Raw genomic sequence first — 20,751 nt, forward strand, 5'->3', positions numbered from 1 at the left:
ATGCGTAGTACACTGGGACTTCCGGTTTAAGCGTTTCACCACTCGGACGTGTCCCGTCTCGCTCTGATGGAGACGCGCCGAGACCCAGCTGACAGGAGGGGTCCAAGTTTATCCCGGACCTTCCCGGGGTCTCTGTAGGAGACCCCCAGCCTGGGGAGCTAAGGAGAGCCTCTTCCAAGGCGACGGCTAAGGAATTGAAGCTCACCTTCTTCCCCGAAAGGTACTGTTGCCGAGGAGCCAGTATGGCACCCAGAGACAACTGCCGGAGCAAGCGATCATGATCAAACTTTTAAAATGCTTCCCAAAGATCTCCAAGACTCCAAACTGTGAGTTAAGCAAAGTTCAGGTGAAAAAAGCGAACTGAACCTTGGTAGTATGCCGGAGAAAAAACTGGTGACCGAAAATAACATACCAACGACTCCCTCCCAGAACCAGGAAGTAACTACAGACTTCTCTTCACTGTTAGCAAATGCACTGCACCCCTTAATGGATCAGATGACTAATTAAGCTGGACTAATGTCCAAAAACAACTGAATCAAATGGATAAAAGAACCTCAGCAACTGAGAAAATGTTGAAAAAGATGGAAAAACAGACTGAGAGCATTAACAAAAGAGTGGATGGAGCAGAGAAGGAAAGATTTTCTGATAAAACACAACTAATACAGCTCCAGCTAGAAAGATCCATGTACGTTCTACGTTTCCATTGGATCTTCAAAGAGAAGAACGAGGATTTAAAAGGACTTTTGGTGGTTGTCTTGGCCCCATTAATGGATTATAAACAAGAAGATTTAATAAAAGAGATGGATGTGGCTTATAGGACTTATCTGGACTTTATAAAGAAAAACAAACTCCCAGGTGAAACCTATCTAAAATTCACGAAACAATCTACCAGAGAACTGGTGCTAAAGTCAACAATGGGAAAATCCTTAAAAATCAAGAAGAAGTAAAATTTTTGAAAGACATCCCTTTCCAAGTTAGAAAATGGAGGAAACTCTATAGGATGTATACTCTCACTCTGCAAAAAAGGGAATACCATACAGATGGTTATTCCCGGAAGGGCTGAGCCTCAATTACCAGAACAAAAAATATAAAATTGACTCTGTTCCAAAAGCAGAAAAATTTATGGATCAAATGTTCAATACAAAAAGAAGCAGAAGGAAAAGAACTTAAATCCGGATGAAGGGGAAGAAGAATCCTATTCACAGGATTCAACAAGCCAAAATTCCATGTCATCAGAATCATCTGAATCGGAAAAAGAAGCAGCAGCCCCCAAACTCCAGAAAATGAAGAAACACAAGAAGAAAAGACTCTAGAACTAAGACAATAGCACTAAAGGCAGTAATTGTGTTAAGCTACTAAATGTGTACTATCATAACTGAACCAAATCTTAATATAACGTGTAATATTAGGTTAAAAAGCATTATTTTTTCAATTATTCAGATCATGACTCAGATCGTGACATGTATTAGACCTCTCCCTTCCCCCAAATCCAGTAGATGAAATAGATTAGAATGGCAGTATTCCTTCCCCTATCAAGTAGATATATGTATTAGATCTCCTTTACCCATTACCCATAGTAATAGTGTTAGGGTATTAGTATCCTTACCCCCATCCCATAATTGTAGTGTGTAGAAAATGCAAAAAAAAAATAAAAAATTCCCCTTTTGGGGGCCCAAAAAAAAGAAAGAAAAGAAATTCATAGTACACAAAACTCACTAAGCCGAGAGAGAGAAGTCCCGTTTCTATGTTACAGTGAATGGAAATACACACACACATATATATGTATACACACACACACAAACATACACACACACATATATATGACTTTTATCCCACCCCACCCCACAAATGCGCCCAGAGTGGCTTACAATGTATCATCCAACAATAAAACCATATATTAATTAAATAGGACAGTTCATTAAAACATTGACTCAAACAATTTAAAATGAAGGCCCCGGTCACACGAAAGGTTTTCGGCCGGGAGAGGGACGGATCGGGGGTGCAGCAAATGGGTGCGATCCCACCGCAACATCTGGGAAGCATTGCGCACCCATCCCCGATCTGGCCCATCCACCCAAAAAGCCGCAGCAAAACTACACCACCTACCGAGGTGAACCTTCCAGCATGGCCGCATCAAGCCCAGCCGTGGGATCGCTGGCATGTCCTTCTGCTGGCGCATCCCAGGGTCCTGGCTGAACTGCGCATGCTCACACATGCGCAGTTCGGCAGCCTCCCTTGAGAGAGAGAAGTCCTGTTTCTATGTTACAGTGGATGGAGATACACACACACACACTTATATGTATATATACACACATACACAAACATACACACACATATATATATATGACTTTTATCCCACCCCACCCCACAAATGGGCCCAGAGTGGCTTACAATGTATCATCCAACACTAAAGCCATATATTAATTAAATAGGACAGTTCATTAAAACATTGACTCAAACAATTTAAAATGAAGGCCCCGGTCACACGAAAGGTTTTCGGCCGGGAGAGGGACGGATCGGGGGTGCAGCAAATGGGTGCGATCCCACCGCAACATCTGGGAAGCATTGCGCACCCATCCCCGATCTGGCCCATCCACCCAAAAAGCCGCAGCAAAACTACACCACCTACTGGTCGCTTAAGTGGGGGATGTCTGCCACCTCAACCAAAGGCCTGGCGAAACAGCTTCATTTTGCAAACCTTCCTGAATTGCAATAAATCCCGCAGGGCCTGATCTCAATCAGGAGCGTGTTCCACCAGGCTGAGGCCAGGGCTGAGCATGCCCTGGCCCTGGTCAAGGCAAGGTGGACGTCTTTCAGGCTGGGAACTGCTAGACAATGTTGGTCTGAAGAGCACAAGACTCTTCGGGCACATAAAGGGAGAGGCAGTTTGGCAGGTATGCTGGTCCCTGGCTGCATAGGGCCTTAAAGGTTAATACCATAACCTTCAACCTGGATCGGTACTCAACTGTCAACCAATGCAGGTGGCACAGCACCGGCTGAATGTGTGCCCACACAGACGTCACAGGCAGCAGGCGTACCACCACATTTTGTACCCGCTGGAGCTTCCGGGTCAAGTTTAAGGGTAGGCCTGCATAGAGCAAGTTGAGTACAATTCATGTACAATATACACTTTAATTTTTTTTAGTATGTGTGTTAATTGCCCCCCCCCCAGTTGGAATAACAAGACAGACAACAGTTTGGAGTAAACAAGGGCCACTTTATTAACTATTTAACATAACATTGCGGCAAGGGACCAGCTAAGCGAGCACGGAACAGGCAAGGCAGGTGTCACTCCTCTGACCAACCTCCTTGCCCTTTTCTCGGGCGGGTCACCCAGCTCCAGATTTGAGCAATCGGTCTGGCTCGCAACCGGCAGCCCAGCAAAAATGGTCGCCACCTAAAAACGCCTACCCCCTAAGCTTGCAGAGAGGAGCATACCCTAAGAGGTTCCCAGAGGAGGTGATCACCGTTCCCCACCCTGGACCTTAGAAATCCGAAGGCAGTTCCTGATGACCCCCTGTTCCCTAATGGGGAAACTGCCCTAAGGTGCTCACCGGTTCTGGTGTCTTGCCCACACCAACTTGCCACAGCCAAGACCGAGCCTCTGCTTTGGTCTTTGCTCCCACTAAAAGGCCAAGGCTGAGCTAATCCCTTGCCGCAAGTCCTACAAAAAGAACCCATTGCCCTTGTCAGATAGGTGCAACCTGTCAGCCCTATACAGGTCTTGGAACTGGACCCGTATACCAGGGTGAGGCAGAAATTGCCCCACCCTCTATAGCCTTTCTCCTCTGGTGGTTGGCTTTACGCCTTGCATGGTCTCCCCAATTGCGCCACACCTGGCGAAGCAGAATAGCCGACCCAACAATCTGCACTCTGGGCCACCTTGCTCTTATCATCGCAAGGTTGGCCTCCGCTTGTAGCACCAGGGCCTTCCACCTCATGGCGAGGCAGAATAGCCGACCAGACTATCTGCACTCCAGGCCACCTTGCTCTTATCATCGCAAGGCCCGCCTCCGCTTTCAACACCAGGGTGCAGCACCTGAAAAAGAACTTAATAACTTAAACATAACATTAAACTTAGCAATCCTGCACGTATCCCTCATAGCATCTTGTAGCCTTCACCCTCAGCCCCCATAGCTAAATACTGGCGTAAGGCCTGCATGGGACATAATTCCATTCCAGGAAAACTCTCCCGTTCTGTCTTCAAGCCAGGCCCATAGCCAGGATTTTTCAGTTTGGGAGGCCTGTAAAAATGTTGGGGGGCACTAAAATGAAAATAAAATAAAAAACCTCAGGTAGGCTGGCCAGCCCCTGCCCCAGTTGGTGGTTCCCACACGGAGGGAAGGGTGTGCCAGGATCCAGCTGGACAAAGCAGTTCTCCCATTTCCTTCTCCCGCTATGACCCCCGCACACACACACCCCGTGGAAGCAAGGAGCCGCGGAAGGGCATGGCAAGTGCCTCCTGAAAGCGCCAGGGCCACTGGGCTTGGGGGGTCCTTTCCTCTGACCTATCTCTGGTGCCGGTCAGAGAGCTCCTTCTCCCCCGCGGGTTCTTTTCTTGCTCTGTGGAGGAGCCCATTGAGGGGGGGGGATTTTCAGAGAAAGAAGAGGGACCCCGGGAAGCACCAGTGGAGGCTCTCGTCATCGTTCCCTTCCTCCTCGCCCTCCTCCCCATCATTGTCATCTCCTTCGCCCACCACATCGATGTCCGGGTCTTTGGCCAGCACGGAGGCAGCCTCAGACATCTCCACGCTGAGAGTCATGGCCAGGTGCCGGTGGGCATCAGAGGCTGGTTCCGGACAGGACGGGCGCCCCTCTGGCAGGCCAGCCACCTCCTCCACTGCGCTCCTCCCACCAGCCCATCATCTGCTCGTCCCTCCGTGGGCGCACCTGGCCCACGTGCCCCTGGGGGGCTTCTGAACATGCTCCCCCAAGCGCGGGTCTTGGGGTGCTCCATGTGTAGGAACTGCTGCTGCTGTGCCGGAGGCGGGGGGAGCGCAGCAAGCTCATTGCCCTCCCACTGCAGAAGGTGCGTAAGTGGCCACCCTCCACCCCCTGTCTAGGTGAGCAGCCCAGCAGGGCGAGTGCGGAGAAGACCCTCGAGGGGGGGGGACAGGCTCGCCTCCATGGCCTTCTCAGCTGCCGCGCATTTCTGCCTGTCCCCTTCATCCAGGCAGTTCCTGCAGCAGGCCAGCCACCTCCTCTGCCGTGCTCTTCCCACCAGCCCATCATCTGCTTGACCCTTCGCGGGTGCACCCGGCCAAGCAGCAGCTCCTCCTGCTGCTGCCTTCCCACGGCCGCCCTCACACATGAATGGAGCCAGGTGGGAAGAGGACAGGAGGAGGAGGAGGCGGAGCAGGCAGGGTGGCACAAACCCAGCTGGGGTAAATAGGAAGTCAGGGGGCCCTTAACAGGAAGTCGGGGGCCGGGCCCCAGGGGGCCTCACCATAGCTATGGGCCTGCTTCAAGTGTCTTCCTTATACAGAAATTGCTCTTCTTCTCCTCGTACCCAGATGCCGGACATTGGTATAGCCAGACCAGCCTCAGACCTGCTTCTTCCCTAAAGGACAGGAACCACTAACCCCATCGTATGAATCCAAAATTCTGTCCATACACAGAGGTAATCTCTTATACCCTGGTGACCCTAGGCCTACAGTGCGGTAGGTGCAAGCCCTTCATGAACCCCTACGGTTTCCTAACAAATGCCCAGCAGGGGGCCTTCAGCGTTCTCTTAAGCAAGGGGGAATTCCTAGCTCAGTAAAATCTGCATGGCCCCTATCTTTCCTTCCTGCCAACAGGAAGTCATCAAGATAGATGGCACTGCTGCATAATCCTGTCCTGTAACATGAGGCCCATTCCAAAAAGGAACTGAACCTCCCGAATTTAGCATAGGGAAGGGCCCTATCCATGTAAATTTGCCCTCGAAAGCAAAGTCCAACAGCTCGAAATCAGTTGGGTGGACAGGGAGGAGACGGAAGGCCAACTCAATGTCCATCCACTCTTGTTCTTTCTGTTTTCCTGGTGCTTGTGAGCAATATATTCAGTCATAAGAACATAAGAGAAGGCCTCCCCCAGCACCAAGAATACAGAGTATCACCTGCCCCACACTGAGAGCTTCTATCTATACCTTTAGTTGTCCATGCCTGTAGCTGCCACCACCGCCTGTGGCAGTGAATTCCACGTGTTCATCACTCCTTAGGCGAAGAATTACTTTTATTCCTTCTAACCCAACGTTCAGCAACCTCATTGAGTGCCCTCGAGTTCTTGCATTGCAAGAAAAGCACTTCTTTCTCCATCTGCTCTGTCCCATGCATAATCCTATAAACCTCGATCATGTCACCCCTCAGCCATCGTTACTCCAAGCTACAGAGCCCCAAGCACTGGGGAAAGTGTTCCAATCCAATGAAGTGTTCTTCATAGGGAAAGTGTTCCAATCCTTTCATCATTCCAGTTGCCCTTTTCTGCACTTTTCCCAATGCTATAATATCCTTTTTGAGGTGTGGTCATCGGAACTGTACGCAGTACTCCAAATGAGGTCGCACCACTGATTTATACAGGGGTATTATGATACTGATTGATTTGTTTTAAATTCTCTTCCTAATAATCCCCAGCATAGTGTTGGCCTTTTTTATTGCAGTAGCACACTTTCTCAACATTTTCAGTGACTTATCTATTACAACTCCAAGATCTCTCTCTTGGTCAGTCTCTGCCAGTTCGGACCCCATCAATGTGTATTTATAGTTAGGATTTTTGGCTCCAATGTGCATCACTTTGCACTTGGCCACATTGAACCCCATTTGCCACATTGACGCCAATTTGCCCATCCTTGACAGATTACTTTGGAGTGCCTCACAATCCTCCCTGGTTCTCACCACCCTGAACAACTTTGCGTCATCTGCAAATTTAGCCACTTCACTGCTTACTCCCAACTCCAAATCATTAATAAACAAGTTAAAAAGCATCGGACCGAGTACTGATCCCTGTGGTACCCCACTGCTTACCACCTTCTATGGAGAAAATTTCTCATTTATACTCACACTCTGTTTCCTATTAATTAGCCAGTTTTTGATCCACAAGAGGACTTGTCCTTTTATCCCATGACTATTGAGCTTACTTAGGAGCCTTTGATGAGGAACTTTATCAAAAGCTTTCTGGAAGTCAAGGTAAACAACATCTATTGGGTCCCCCTTGTCCACATGTTTGTTCACTCCCTCAAAAAACACTAACAGGTTAGTGAGACAAGATCTTCCCTTACAGAACCCTTGCTAAATCTGCCTTAGTAGTTTTTGTTCATCAATGTGCCTACTAATTCTCTCCTTAATAAGTTTCCACCAACTTACCCGGTATCGATGTCAGACTGGCCTGTAATTTCCCAGATCTCCTCTGGACCCCTTTTAAAAGATGGGAGTGACATTAGCTACTTTCCAGTCCTCTATCATGTCTACTCATGATAGAAAGATCCAGTAGTGAGAACCGGGTTTGATTTCCCACTCCTCCACTTGTAGCTGCTGGATGACCTTGGGCAAGCCATAGTTTTGTCAGAGCCGTTCTCTCAAGGACAGCTCTGGAAAGAGCTCTCTCAGTTCCACCTATCTCACAGGGTGTCTGTTGTGGGGAGGAGAAGGGAAAGGTGTTTGTAAGCTGCTCTGAGACTCCAAGTGAAGGGCAGGGTATAAATCCAATCCAATCCAATCTCCTCCTCCTCCTCTTCTTCTTGACTGAAGAAGTTGTGACTACCTGTCTTATAATAATGACCAAATTATCTTGATCTGAGCTGTAGATAACTGAATATGATCCCACAGCAGCAGAGAGCTGCATAATTTATGCTTGCAGAGCAATCTTATGCAGAGTTACTCCAGTTTAAGCCATAGAAATCAGTGGAGTAACTGCAGAGGGATTACACAGTAAATCACTACAAACAGGCCAAATTTCATCAGGATCTTTCTCTATGGAGAACAGAGGTGCATCTCTGTTAAGGATTGCACCATTAATCTACTTTTGCCTAAGCCTTCTTTTAGCACACCAGAATGTCAAGCTCAAAAGGGGCAAATTCTCTACTGAGTGAAGAAATATGGCTGGACAGGTGGTTGATATGCTGAGCCAAAAATGGAGATCAAATTAGTGTGCATTTATGTTTAACTACCCAGAAATATTCCCATAGATGCAGTGCAAATGAAATCACAAAGTAACTATGGAATGAACTAATTTAATATGGTCACATTCTATACCTGTTACTATAACCACAGTATGGACTGTGCCCCAGCATATTAAAAAAAAAAAAAAGCTAAGTGGCAAAACATAAAGTGATCTTACTATTTTCAGCACAGTTCTTGCTTCCAGCTACGTATCCTTGTCAGCTATACTATTTTAACTCAGGGCTAGCCTCCAAGTTTCCTATTGTGGAGTGTTAGGATAAGTTGCCATTTACGACTTTGACAGGAGGTCATTGCAAAATGGGAGGAAAATGTACTAAGCAAAGGTCTGGCAGGACCTCTGTTGCTTGTTTATGTTCATGTTCAAATCTGGCAGTGCAATCCTAAACAGAGTAACTGCTTTCTAAATCTATTAAGGTCAGTGGACTTAATAGGGTATAACTCTGTTTAGGATTACATTGTAAATGTCCATTTGGACTTAAAGCACTTTTGAGAAATGCACTACAAATTGATGTTACTAAATCTGCCCTGATGTTTAGGAGAAGGGACAGGACATGCCACTGAAGTTTCTGGAAGAGATGGAGTAATGTGATCTGAATCATCCATCAGTATAAAACTTTCCTTCCTCTACTTCCCCTTACATGACATTTAAGTGTCTCCCTCCTTCATTTAAGTCATTCAGTTCAAATTTTTACAACTGGTCTTCCTCTGTACCTTTGGCAGACATTATTGAATGTGGCTTTACGGCAGTCAATTTCTGTAATATTCTATCCGCCTCCAAGGACCAAAAACCCTTTTGCTGCATTGTGATTTCAACAAATGAACAAAAAGATGTCTTGGCTCCTTACAAGAAGGTACCAGTGTAGACACCTACTGACTTCACTACTGCCAGTGACAGACACATTTGAAGTTTGGGGAATGTTAGGATGCAGAGTATGGGAATGGGCATAGACATATTAGGTTTCTGGCTTGACAGGGAAAACCCACCAGCCTCTGCTTGACCTGACATGCTCCCAGCAGCCACAAACAAACAAAAACAAAAACCCTGGCATACTGTGGGGGGTTGGGCCAGCCATATGTCGACCTCTGATACAAGGGAACTGCTAGGCACTGTTGCTATTTGCTAGTATCTCTTTTTTTAAGAGTCTCTTTCGCTTGATCTGCCTTATGATCTGACATGGTGCACCTGGCTAGCTCTTGCCACTTGTGGCAACAATTTGCCTGGCATGTTCTAAACAGTTAGAGGCAAGGTTTGCAGACAAAAACAGTTCAGAGCAGAATCCTGCCCATTAAAGGAATGTGGAGTGAAAGGGAAAGATTGGCCTTTCTTTGGTGGAGCCACTCAACCATCTGCCCATTACTACCCATGATAGTGACACGTGAACCCTGCTCAAGATCAACAGCATAACAGCAACATCTAGAAGGGAAAATAGGAGACTGGATCCCATTCCTTTTATTTTTGGTAATAAACAGGTGAGAAATAATGACTGGTTGCTGAAAGTAGCGGAATAACTGTGCTGACATATATTTATTTATTTATGATTTAAAACATTTCTATGCTGCTTTTCCAACCAAATAGGGTAGCCAGGGTGGCAAGACATTACAAAATCTAAAACATTAAAACAGGATTTAAAATGTATGTTAGACTATTTAACCATGCAGTACATATAGACATAGAAACACAACCAGGGATGAGGGCCAGTAAGAGTTTACTGGGGGTACACTAAATGAAACAAAAAGTCTTCACCCACTGGTGGAAGACAAGGACAGAGACAGATGAATTTCCCTGGAGAGGGAACTCCAGAGTTTTGGTGCCATGAACTGGAAGGCCCTCTCCTGGGCTGCTACCCGCTTAGCCTCAAAGGGCAGGAGCATCCAGAGCAAGGCTTCTGAAGATGTCCAGAGTGGATGGGTAGGCTTATATATGGGAAACGGTGGTCCTTAAGGTATGCTGGCTCCCGGCTGTAAAGGACCTTGAATTAGGCCCAAAAGCAAATTGGAAGCCAGTGTAGATGGGACAAGACTGAAATGATATGGTCCTTGTGACCCACTCCAGTCAGCATTCTGGACCAGCTCAAGAAGTTGCAAAGAAAATGCACTCTGGGGCCTGTCATTCCACCCTCAGAACACATCTGCTACCCCAGAGGCTGTCATTCCACTCTGGGGCCTGTCATTCCAGTCCCAGAGCAGTGTATTTGGGACCAGAGACTTTAATGGAAAATCCATTCCGCATTTTCTTTGCAACTCTTCTTGAGCTGTAATGTATTTCAATGGAGGCCATGCAAGTCAATTGGCATTTCTGGCTCCGATTATTTTCAATGGGCCTCCAAGTGTTTCCCATTGTTTCCAATGGGCAATCCTGTCCTTCCTTCCCCTGTTCCTTGCCACAGCGAGACTGGGTGGGCCGTCCCGTCACTCGCTGCGGCACTCTTGGGGGTTGGGGTGGCTCCCCAACAGGCCATCATGCCCCTTGCCCACAGCCCACACATTTCAGTGCCCTCGCAGGCAGAGTTACTCCACGGGAAATCCGCACAAATCAGCGGTCTTCGATGGAAGCCAAGGGCGGACAGGCTGCCCAGGCGCGAGTCCTGTCCAGCCGCGGGAGCACGCGCTCCGCCCCCTCGGACCACTCCAGCAGCACGTGCCGCCTTCGCGCTCCTCGATGTTGTTATTGTCTCGAGCGACGGGGACCTTTACCCGGCCTGGCCCTTCCGGGGTTGCCAGAGGACAATCCTGCCCTTCCTTTTTAGTACATCCCCTGTTCCTTGCCACAGCGAGACTGGGTGGGCCGCCCCGTCACTCGCTGCGGCACTCTTGATGGTTGGGGTGGCTCCCCATCAGGCCATCATGCCCCTTGCCTTCAGCCCACACATTTCAGTGCCGTAGCAGGCAGAGTTACTCCACGGAAAATGCGCACAAATCAGCGGTCTTAGATGGAAGCCAAGGGCGGACAGGCTGCCCAGGCGCGAGTCGTGTCCAGCCGCGGGAGCACGCGCTCCGCCCCCTCGGACCACTCCAGCAGCACGTGCCGCCTTCGCGCTCCTCGATGTTGTTATTGTCTCAAGCGACGGGGACCTTTACCCGGCCTGGCCCTTCCGGGGTTGCCAGAGGACAGAGCGGCCAGTCAACAGCGGGGTGACGCGTCGCGCGCCCTCCCCGTCTCTCTCCCTCGCAGCCGCCGGGTCAAGTTCCAGCTCTTTCGCCAGAGGGCTGGTTTATATAAAGCCTGCCCCTGCCCCTGAAGCCAGCGGAGCAGCGAGAGACACGGTAGCTGTCCGTTAGCTGGCGAACGCGCTAGCTGCTGAACTAGTTCGTGGCGACTACTGGGGCGAAGCGGTTAGAAAATCCAGCCCTTGCTGCAGGGAACGACGCGCTACCTAGAAAAGGAGCGGGAGGATCCAGGTAACTCCACCTCTCCTTACTTGCTTCCTTCCCTTCTCGTGGGCATGCGGTGAATGCCTGAACTGGATGCCAGCAAGCCACACGGGTTCACTGGATTCTTCTTCCCAGCTGATGGGAACCATCAAGGTTTATTTACTGAAGGTGTTTATGTGCAGATTATAATAAAAATAAATAGCAATGTCTCCAGGGGCGTTGACAAAGATGCCCTTTGACTAAAATGGAGGCGAGGAGAACAGTGCATGCAGCTTTGGGTCCCTATTGAAGAGGCAGGCAGGGTATACATGTATTTATTTACTTGATTTAATTCAGTTATACCCTGCCTTTCTTACCAGTGGGGAGACCCAAAATGGCTTACCTCAATTTTTGCTCCGCCAGTTTATCCTCACAACAACCCTGTAAGGCTGAGAGCGCAACTGGCCCAAGGAAGCAAGCTTCGATGGCCAAGTGTGGATTTGATCTTGAGTCTCCCAGCTCCTAGTCTGATGTTCTCACCATTACACGTGCTGGCTCTCATGAAGCAAACAAATAAACAAACATCAGTTTGGCTTTGTCAGCCCAATGCATGTTCTTCTGTGTTACGCCTTTGAGCTGAAAAATTTAAAAACTTATGTTTTGTGGGTTCAAAGCTGGTACAAATCTTATAACTGTTAGTGGAATTCCTAAGGAAGGCCCTTATCCTTAAAATTATGTGGAAATAACCACTGGTTTGTGTATCATAATGGATTGCCTCTGCAATGTGAAACGAGCTGCTCATAGGTTTAATTGCCTGAGCAGTGTAACAGTGGAGTAGTACACTTACAGAAGATTCCCTGTCAGTTTCTGAGTACACTTTCTTCATTGTCTGCACAGTCGCTATTCTAGGAGTGTTTCTTGGACATTAAACTTGTGAGCTCATTTATCTACATATACCCCTATTTATGGATAAAATACAAATTGGCTGTTGCAACACTGAAATCTATGAGATTATGTTTTCATGTAATGTGCATAGTTGGCAAGATAGTTGGCACATGTAGAAAAGTTCTGCACGTGCTTCATTTAATAGTGTCCCCCTCATTAAGGAACCTGAACTACTAGCTTTAAGACCTTGCATTCTGTAATGCAATAAGGTTCTAAACGATAAAGAAACTAATATGTTGGCATGCCCTGTGGTTTAGCAGACTCACAAGGAGGTTTTTTACTTTCTTTTGTCTTGCAGGTGCATCTACATAATTCTTGCCTTTCCTTTGCAATGACAACTGTGCCCTCAGCTGGCTGCCTTCTGGCAAAGAACCAGTACTATAGAAGTAAGCTTTCTGCTTTGAAATTGTGTGTGTTCTTATGAGGGAGATTGACATGCCTTTCATACCTTTGTGTTTCTGTGGAAAATGAGCAGTGGTTATAGTGTACGTACTATGAAAGATTTTAGCAGTTATATGTAAATGAATCCTGTGTGGGTAATGCTTGCACTTTGAAACATTTAGTCCTAAACAAATTATCCTTATGATATACTTCTTTGAACGTAAGGACTTAATCTTAGTCATTCCATTTTGCTTTGTTATATGAATCTATTTCCCTTCTTCCTTGTCCAAAACGGGAATTATCATATGATAGTGACATGGTCCCTGAGTGAAAAATGGCCACAGGATATGTTTTTCCTCCACAAATTAGGAAACTGACAGCACAGTTCTAAGCAGAGTTGCACCCTTGAAAGCCCACTGACCTCAACAGACTGAGAAGGGTACAGTTCTGCTTAGGAAGGCACTATGAGATGATTTTTGTAAAATAAAATACTTTTCAGATTCCGCAAAGGGCAGCGTCACCTTTCACACTGATCTGTTTAATATTAAAGTGACTTTCCCACCAGTAACGTCAGATCTGTTTTTCGCACACAGCACGGCTGAATTCTGAATCCAGTGTTTCTTCAAGCAGTTCATCTTGCTGCTCTGATCCCATGAACTTCTCAGATCATGAAAAACCCTTTCATGGTAATGATGCTCTCTATGTTTATGGGTGTAATCCAGAAAAGCTAAGCATGTTTAAGTTCTGTTGGAAGCAGTGGTACCTCCACTGCTTGGTGTACTGGTTAAGAGTGGCGGACTCTAATCTGGAGAACCGGGTTTGATTCCCTACTCCTCCACATGAAGCCAGCTGGGTGGCCTTGGGACAGTCACAGTTCTCTCAGAACTCTCTCTGCCCCACCTACCTCACAGGGTGTCTGTTGTGGGGAGAGGAAGGGAAGGCGATTGTAAGCTGCTCTGAGACTCCTTCAGGTAGTGAAGAGTGGGGTATAAAACCATCTCTTCTTCTTCCATCCTGAATAATGCATTCCCACATGTTTCCAAGGGACTCAAGTGTGCTTTATTTTTTTCCGGTATTGTTGTTTAGTTAATATTAACTCTTTTTTGTTTGTTTTGGGGTTGTATTTTCCAGTTATTTGCTTACACTGTGTATATATTTACAGGGCTACCTGAGGTGTTTGAAAAATGTTGGTGGATAAAAAGCTTTTTCCAATGTGAGTCAGCTCCTCAGAATGTGGGCAGGAAAACTTTATCAGCCAGCAGGTAAGCACTGCTTCTCTTTTGAGGGACATTTTTCATTTGAACTAATTCTCTTTTTGCTTTAGTGTATCTGTATTATGATGCAGAACAGAAATGAAAAGCTTTTAAGATACAATGTTTGAATCTTAGACTGATTTAATCTGTACTTTAAGTTTCTACTGCAATTTATATCTATCTTTGTTATAAATCATATTTATAGTATATGTTTATTTTGTGTTTTCAGTGCTAACAGCTGACTTGGATTGCAAGCTGAGGGTGTCCATAATGACCTTACGTACACAAATTCATTTCTTGAAAGACTCCAGGTCTTCCAGGCAGCTGCATTCAGTTATGTGAAGAAAACAAACTACTTGAAACTTCACTTGCAAGAAAAGAAGGGCAAATTCCCAAGGATTTAACCACAGTTCAAATAGCTTTTCTTGAGGCAGTCATCAATTCAATTTTCCACGTCTGTTGCAGCGTTCTCAGCAGTGAACAGGTGTTCTGCATTTCACAATGACTCTTGCATATCATTGGAGGAAAGGCAAATGAAAAGTCTTGTTAGCGTGGAGTATCTGCTAATTATCCAGGCTTTCCATTACTAAATTAAAAAGCTTCTGTAGACTGTCTGGGGCAAAAAGATTCAAAGCTGTTCTGTCTCAAAGCTGGAAACACAGTAGCTGAGGTTAAAAGAACAATAAACTTCTATCATATCCTCAAATTTTAGAATGTTAGCTATGCGGACATATTCAAATGCCAGATAAAGGTTTTTTATATTGTCAGAATTTACAAAAAGCCATTAAAAAGCAATTTGTATAACCCAATCTTAAACATATTGGGAGGGATCCCATAAGCCTTTTCACTTGTGAAAAAAGGAGGAGGGGGTCCTCTTTGACCCTAAAAAGCTAATGCTGAGGATCATGAGGCATGCATAGGCAAAGTCACAAGAGATGGGAACTTTAGTAAGGAGAGGACTTAGGTGAGACTGAGTGAGAAAGTTGGCTGGATCCATCCAGTAGCAGGGATGTAAGTCACTGATTTCATAATTCCACATTAGATCTGATCAGCATTGCAATCTTAGTATGTTGTTTTGTTGTCTGATACATGGAATATGATTTACACCATATGACTTGCACCTTGATGAATCACATTATTACTATGTAATAAGATTGGGCAAAAAGTGCACATTTTTTTCATTGTTTCTTCGCTTTAAAACCAGAATGTCAACTAGAATTCCAGCTTGTTATTGTTTTCTAACTAGTTTGTTGATGAAAGAACCTTCTACTTTATCGTAGCTCAGCTTTCCATTTATATTCACTATAAATAATATTCAAAATTAGTTTCAACACATGATGAAATGCATGATTATATGGTTTCAGTATGAATATTAACATCTTCACATGATTATATGATTTAAGTATGAATATTAACATCTTCATGCTAGTAACTGATTTCATTTGACATGCTTTTTCCTCCCGCAGACTTTAAAAATGCTGAGGGGACCAGGTTGCTACATGGATAACTGAATCTTGCAGTTGTTAGGGTAGTACTGAACAGCGCAACTTCATTGCTCAAGAGTGTTATTTTTGAGATCCAGAAGTGTCACTTGTTAATTAAATGGGGAAACTTGCAGATATTTGGCAGGTATTAGGAATATAGATCTACATAATGTTCTGGAGCAGCACAATTGATCCACTCTGTTCTAATTTGGCTATTTTGCAATATATACATAGACTTTAAAGAAAATGAATGCAGAGGGAATAAATGTAGTAATGATTAAGACAGTCCATTAAAAAAGTTGGTTTTGATTTGTGTAGTTGAATTATTACAGTTCTGTGCAACTTTGTATATGTGAAAAATCTTGTATAGTGTTATCGGAGAGATGTGTTACTGTACAGAAGGAACTATTTTTTTTACCAAGTTTTGTATTAATAAAGGTTTTATAAACATGTTGTCTGGCTATTGTCATGAACACAAGAAATAATTCACAGTACACCTGGGGAGAATGCAGCTTAGAGGTGATTCTGAGGGGAAAACATGGTGAAGATTAAGTACCTTCCACCCACAGGATTGCTGTGTTAAGAAACTGCCCTCTCCAAACAAAAGGGGGTTCCTTATGTGCATTGGTGTGTGTGTTGTATAGTTTTTCCCTGACATCCTTACGTAGTCTGGTAGGCAGTGTTCTCACTCGCCCTCTCTGTGCACACAGCACCTGTGAGATGTGTGTCCCAAGTCATGGCAACCTACTGCCTGCAAATGCTTCTCTGTGTGGCCTCATGTGAAGAAAACAAGGTGGATTTGCAGGTGTGGAATGGCCAAGAGTCAGACATGAGTGAATGGCTAACAACAACAATGCCCTAAGGCAACAGAGAAGCAATTAGAGTTTTAGACTGATTAGAGTTTTAGACTGGGACCATGAATCCCCACTCTGCTGTGGAAGCTCACTGGGTAACTTTGGGTCAGTTCCATATTCTCAGTCTAACTTACCTCACAGATTTGTTGTGAGAACAAAATGGAGGAGAGGCGAATGATGTAAGCTGCACTGGATTCCCATTGTGAAGAAAGGCAGGATACAAATGAAGAAAATAAGATGGAAAGCAGATATTAATTAGATTCATGGGTGAGTATGAAGGAGAGAAGGAAGTAAGGAAAGGTGAGGATGTGGGATTTGCTAGAATGCAGAAAGAGGAAATAATGTGAGGAGGGGATGCAGGAGAAAGTGAAGTCTAATCACCCCAGTCCACCTGGCACTGTGCAACTGGGCCATAGTTTTCCTGGGGAGAGGCTGCCAGAGGGAGGAAAGGGGGGAAGCTGAAAACAGGCCCCCCCATAAAGGTAGGTTGGCTTGTGAGTGGGTGGAAAGTAGAGAAGTAAGCAAGAAAAGGGGCAAAGTTATGGGGCTTTCAGGAAAGGGAAGTAGGATGTAGTGAGGGAAGGGAAAATGAGATGCCTCCTGCAAGGCCTTGTGGGTCCCCCCCAACTAATACTAACACTGTGTAATAAAACAATACAATGAGGCATTCTTTTGCTTCCCAAAATCATATTTATAAAGGCCTCTTTCTGCTAAGTCTACTGATACTAATTCTAGCAGTAAAATCTGGAGCAAAGCATTGCTTCCTGGAGTTGGACAAGGATCAGGATTTTTTTTAAAGGTACATCTTGTAGCAGAAGGCTTGGAATCTAATTTTGTAAGAGCTGCACCCTCTGTCAGGAGAACATGCAATTTCATTTCTGTTTATAAGATCTTGTTACTTGTCTGTGCCCTCATTGACTTCTAGACTTCATCTGAGCTTTGTTTCTTCCCCCCCCCAAAAAAGGAGTACTATATTGTTGATGTCATAGCTACAACCATGGCAGGAATATTTTTTTGTAAAACCCATGGTCATCAACTCTGAAATAAATTTTATGGTCATGAGCCAGCTAAAGTTAAGCTGTTCTAACTCTTTCTTTGAAATCTGTGCTATCTGAAAGATTGTGGTGTATCTACAACATTTTTATCTCGTCCTTTCCCAGAAGTGCTCAGGGTAGTATTCATACTCCTTTCCTCCACTGTGTTAGTTCAACAACACTATGAGGTAGTTAGAATGAGAGAGAGTGACTGCCCCAAGGTTACCCAGTAAGCTTTATGATTTGGGATTCAAACTTGGATCTCCCCAGTCCTGATATAACTCTCTAACCTCTGCACCACACTGGATCTGTCTGTTAGTGCCCTATAAAATTGATTAGGATGAGGTGTAAGATTGGGGTGTCTCATGGCTTTAGTCAACAATAATACTAGTTTCAACTACTATCACTAACATCAGTAGGATAACCTAGAGTAAGTCATTGCAAATGCCATTCATCAGCTGTGTTGAGCTGAACATACAGGTAGAAAGATCTCGAAATGCTGAAAGAATGTAAGTATTTTTCTGAGAAGTCTTGCATTTGTTGACAAAATTTGATCTATAACATAAACCATTTGGTATGCTTTTCAAAGAGTGCAGCACAGGTAATCTGCATTTTTTGAACATGTCTTTGCAGAATAAACCATATTTCTGACTAGGCGCAAAGGCTGTTATACAAGCAATACAACGAGCTCTAGAAGGATATGATGGCAATCCGCCTTGAGCACATTGAACATAGCCACATATATATAAGGAGAGATGAGTAGCAAAGACCACAGCTGTAATAGTAGGGGTATTTAAAAGGAGATTTGTCATAGCAACCACTTGTTCAAAGTGGTCAGTCAGGAAAGAGATCCTTCCCTTTTTTTTGCTTTTCAAATAACCCTAGTGCTAGCTTCGGGAGATCTCCAGCCTCCACCCAGGCATTGGCAACCCTAAATTTAACTCTATGCATTTGTAAACCATCCTGGGGACTGTGGGAAAATCTCCTCAGGGTGCCCGCAGCCTGTTTTCCCCTCAGGACGGGCCTTCCCTTTCCTTCCCTCAGCGCTCCAGCGTAAGCCGGCCAGTCGGCCTGCCTACTCAGAAGGAAGCCCCACTCAGCTCCATGAGGGTTTCCTCTCAAGTAAAGTGTGCACCTAAGAGTGCCAGGCCTTCCCCTCAGCCTCCTCAGGAGGAGGCCGGTAGTGAGCATGAGCCAGCAGCAGCCGACTGGGCGGGTAAGCTCCGGCGGGGCAGACTGCAGCCTTCCCTTCCGGAATGTGGCAGCTGAGGGGAGCTGGAGTGTCGGTGGCATCGGTCCGGGGATGAGCAATGCGGTGCAGTAGATGCTGAGCGCCCTGCCCAGCCTGTTGGGGCAGGCCAATGCAGGGGCTGGGCTCAGTGCAGGAGGTGGTGGCAGCGCAGCAGGAGGAGGATGGCCTGGCAGGGGCTCGGCTACCTCACAGCTGGGCAGGCTCATCTGGAGCATCACAGCACTCACCTCCAAGCATGTATGTGGGAAGAGGGCGAGCCAGGCTGAGGCTGCCTTGGGAGGACCCCATTGCGAGCAGACTTCATCGCAGACGCTTTCCTCACCTCGCAGCCTGGGTGGCTCCCTGGCTCCTGTCGCAGCCATCCCAAGTGTCCTCCCAGCAGAGCATCCATCCTCTTTGACGGCTCTCTGTAGACTGAGGACGAGACACTGGCTGCCAGCTGTGTGGGTGGGACACAGGCCACGCAGCCACCCAATTCAGCCAGAGGACTGGCAGACATTGTGGGTGGCAGATCAGGCAGCCAAATGATTTTGGTGCACATCGAATCTTGCCACCTCCAAACAGGATTATAATATAGGAGAGATACTTGGACCAACGAGATTGGAGTGCAAATCTCTGTTCAGCCATGAAACTTTTTTTAGTAAATTTTGGGCAGAAAACAGAGTTGTTCAGAAAAATTAAACAGGAAAGAAATATAGCAGCAATCAGCAGAAGCAGCTGTGTGCAGGCACTGGTTATGTTTATCTTTTCTTGAGGATGTGAACTGATAAGAACCACAAATAATGTTTTCCTTTCAGATTTCATTGTGATACGGTTGATAAAGCCAGATTATTACTTCTTCCAGGAAAACATGTGGTGAAAAATACACTACAGTATGGATTCAAAAAGGCATGACTTCTTGTATAAGTGAATGGCTGGGCAAAGACAGCCCCATCCAACAGACTTCTTTAGCGGCAATACTAGTGACAGTGATTTGAGCTCCACTGCTAAAGCAGGACCCTTCCTCTGTGCAGATGAACCAGTTTCAGGTGACCCCTACTCCTGCCCCACATACCTCCAACCCTCTCAAAGCAGTTACTGAAAGGCCACAAGGATAGCTTTATATTGTCATTGTCATGGCCCTTTTTGGGAGCCCTAAATATCAAATTGAGCTGCGGTGGCTCAAGTGGTTAAGACGCTGAACTGCAGGCTGTGGAAAGTCGGTAGTTCAGCAGTTCGAGACCCAAGTTGCCGCATGATGGAGTGAGCTCCCGTCTCTAGTTCCAGCTCCTGCCAACCTAGCAGTTCGAAAGCAAGAAATTGCAAGTAGATAAATAGGTACCACTTCGGTGGGAAGGTAACAGCGTTCCGTGCACCTTGGTGTTTAGTCATGCCGGCCACATGACCACGGAAATGTCTTCGGACAGCGCTGGCTCTTCGGCTTTGAAACGGAGATGAGCACCGCAACCCTAGAGTCGGACTCGACTGGCTTTCGAGCAAGGGAACCTTTACCTTTACTTTAAATATCAAAAGTCCAAATGCCCTTAGGCACTACAGTTCCAGGGTTAGAGGTAATTACTAGCAGACCACTAGACCATTAAGCCCCATCCTAGGTGCTCTAGCAGCAGAGACAGAAACACCAGGAGTAGCAATTTCTTTAGCTTTTGAAATGCTAGATAAAAAGGGGTTCAACAAACTGGAAGATATCCTCTTCAGGTCACTATACATTAAGCTGTAGCCACTTAAGGGTGTCTTCACTCAAGATTTACTACTTGAAGCAGCTTTATGGAGTGGTGTTTTTATGGGGATCAATAGTTATTAGTCTGTTTCTTTCACATCAGACTTGCTGTTGTGTAAGTCTCCTGTTTGTTATGTCCCCTGGAGTGTGTTTGAGGATAAACATGAAGCAGAAATATCTGGAAAAGGAATAACTGGAAAAAAAACCTATTTTTCATTGATGTAGAAAATATTTCTAATTTTTTGTTCTTCCACAAACAAAAACCTATAATATAAATAATTTCATTTATATTTAAATGAAATGTACATTTCCAGCACTATAAAA

At 45.7% G+C, this 20,751-nt stretch overlaps 1 protein-coding gene across 1 annotated transcript; it reads left to right on the plus strand.

The window, feature by feature from the left end:
• Positions 1–11,374: 11,374 nt before the first annotated feature.
• On the plus strand, positions 11,375–16,016 carry LOC107107199 (chromosome unknown open reading frame, human C8orf22). Its single transcript, XM_015407458.1, has 5 exons — positions 11,375–11,555; positions 12,751–12,838; positions 13,427–13,519; positions 13,996–14,095; positions 14,316–16,016. Exons 2-5 carry the CDS (start codon positions 12,784–12,786, stop codon positions 14,326–14,328), a joined length of 261 nt encoding a protein of 86 aa, XP_015262944.1. The 5' UTR covers positions 11,375–11,555; positions 12,751–12,783; the 3' UTR covers positions 14,329–16,016.
• Positions 16,017–20,751: the final 4,735 nt, after the last annotated feature.

The sequence above is a fragment of the Gekko japonicus genome, unplaced genomic scaffold, assembly GCF_001447785.1.
Source record: "Gekko japonicus isolate JY-2015 unplaced genomic scaffold, Gekko_japonicus_V1.1 scaffold611, whole genome shotgun sequence".
Lineage (NCBI taxonomy): Eukaryota > Metazoa > Chordata > Lepidosauria > Squamata > Gekkonidae > Gekko > Gekko japonicus.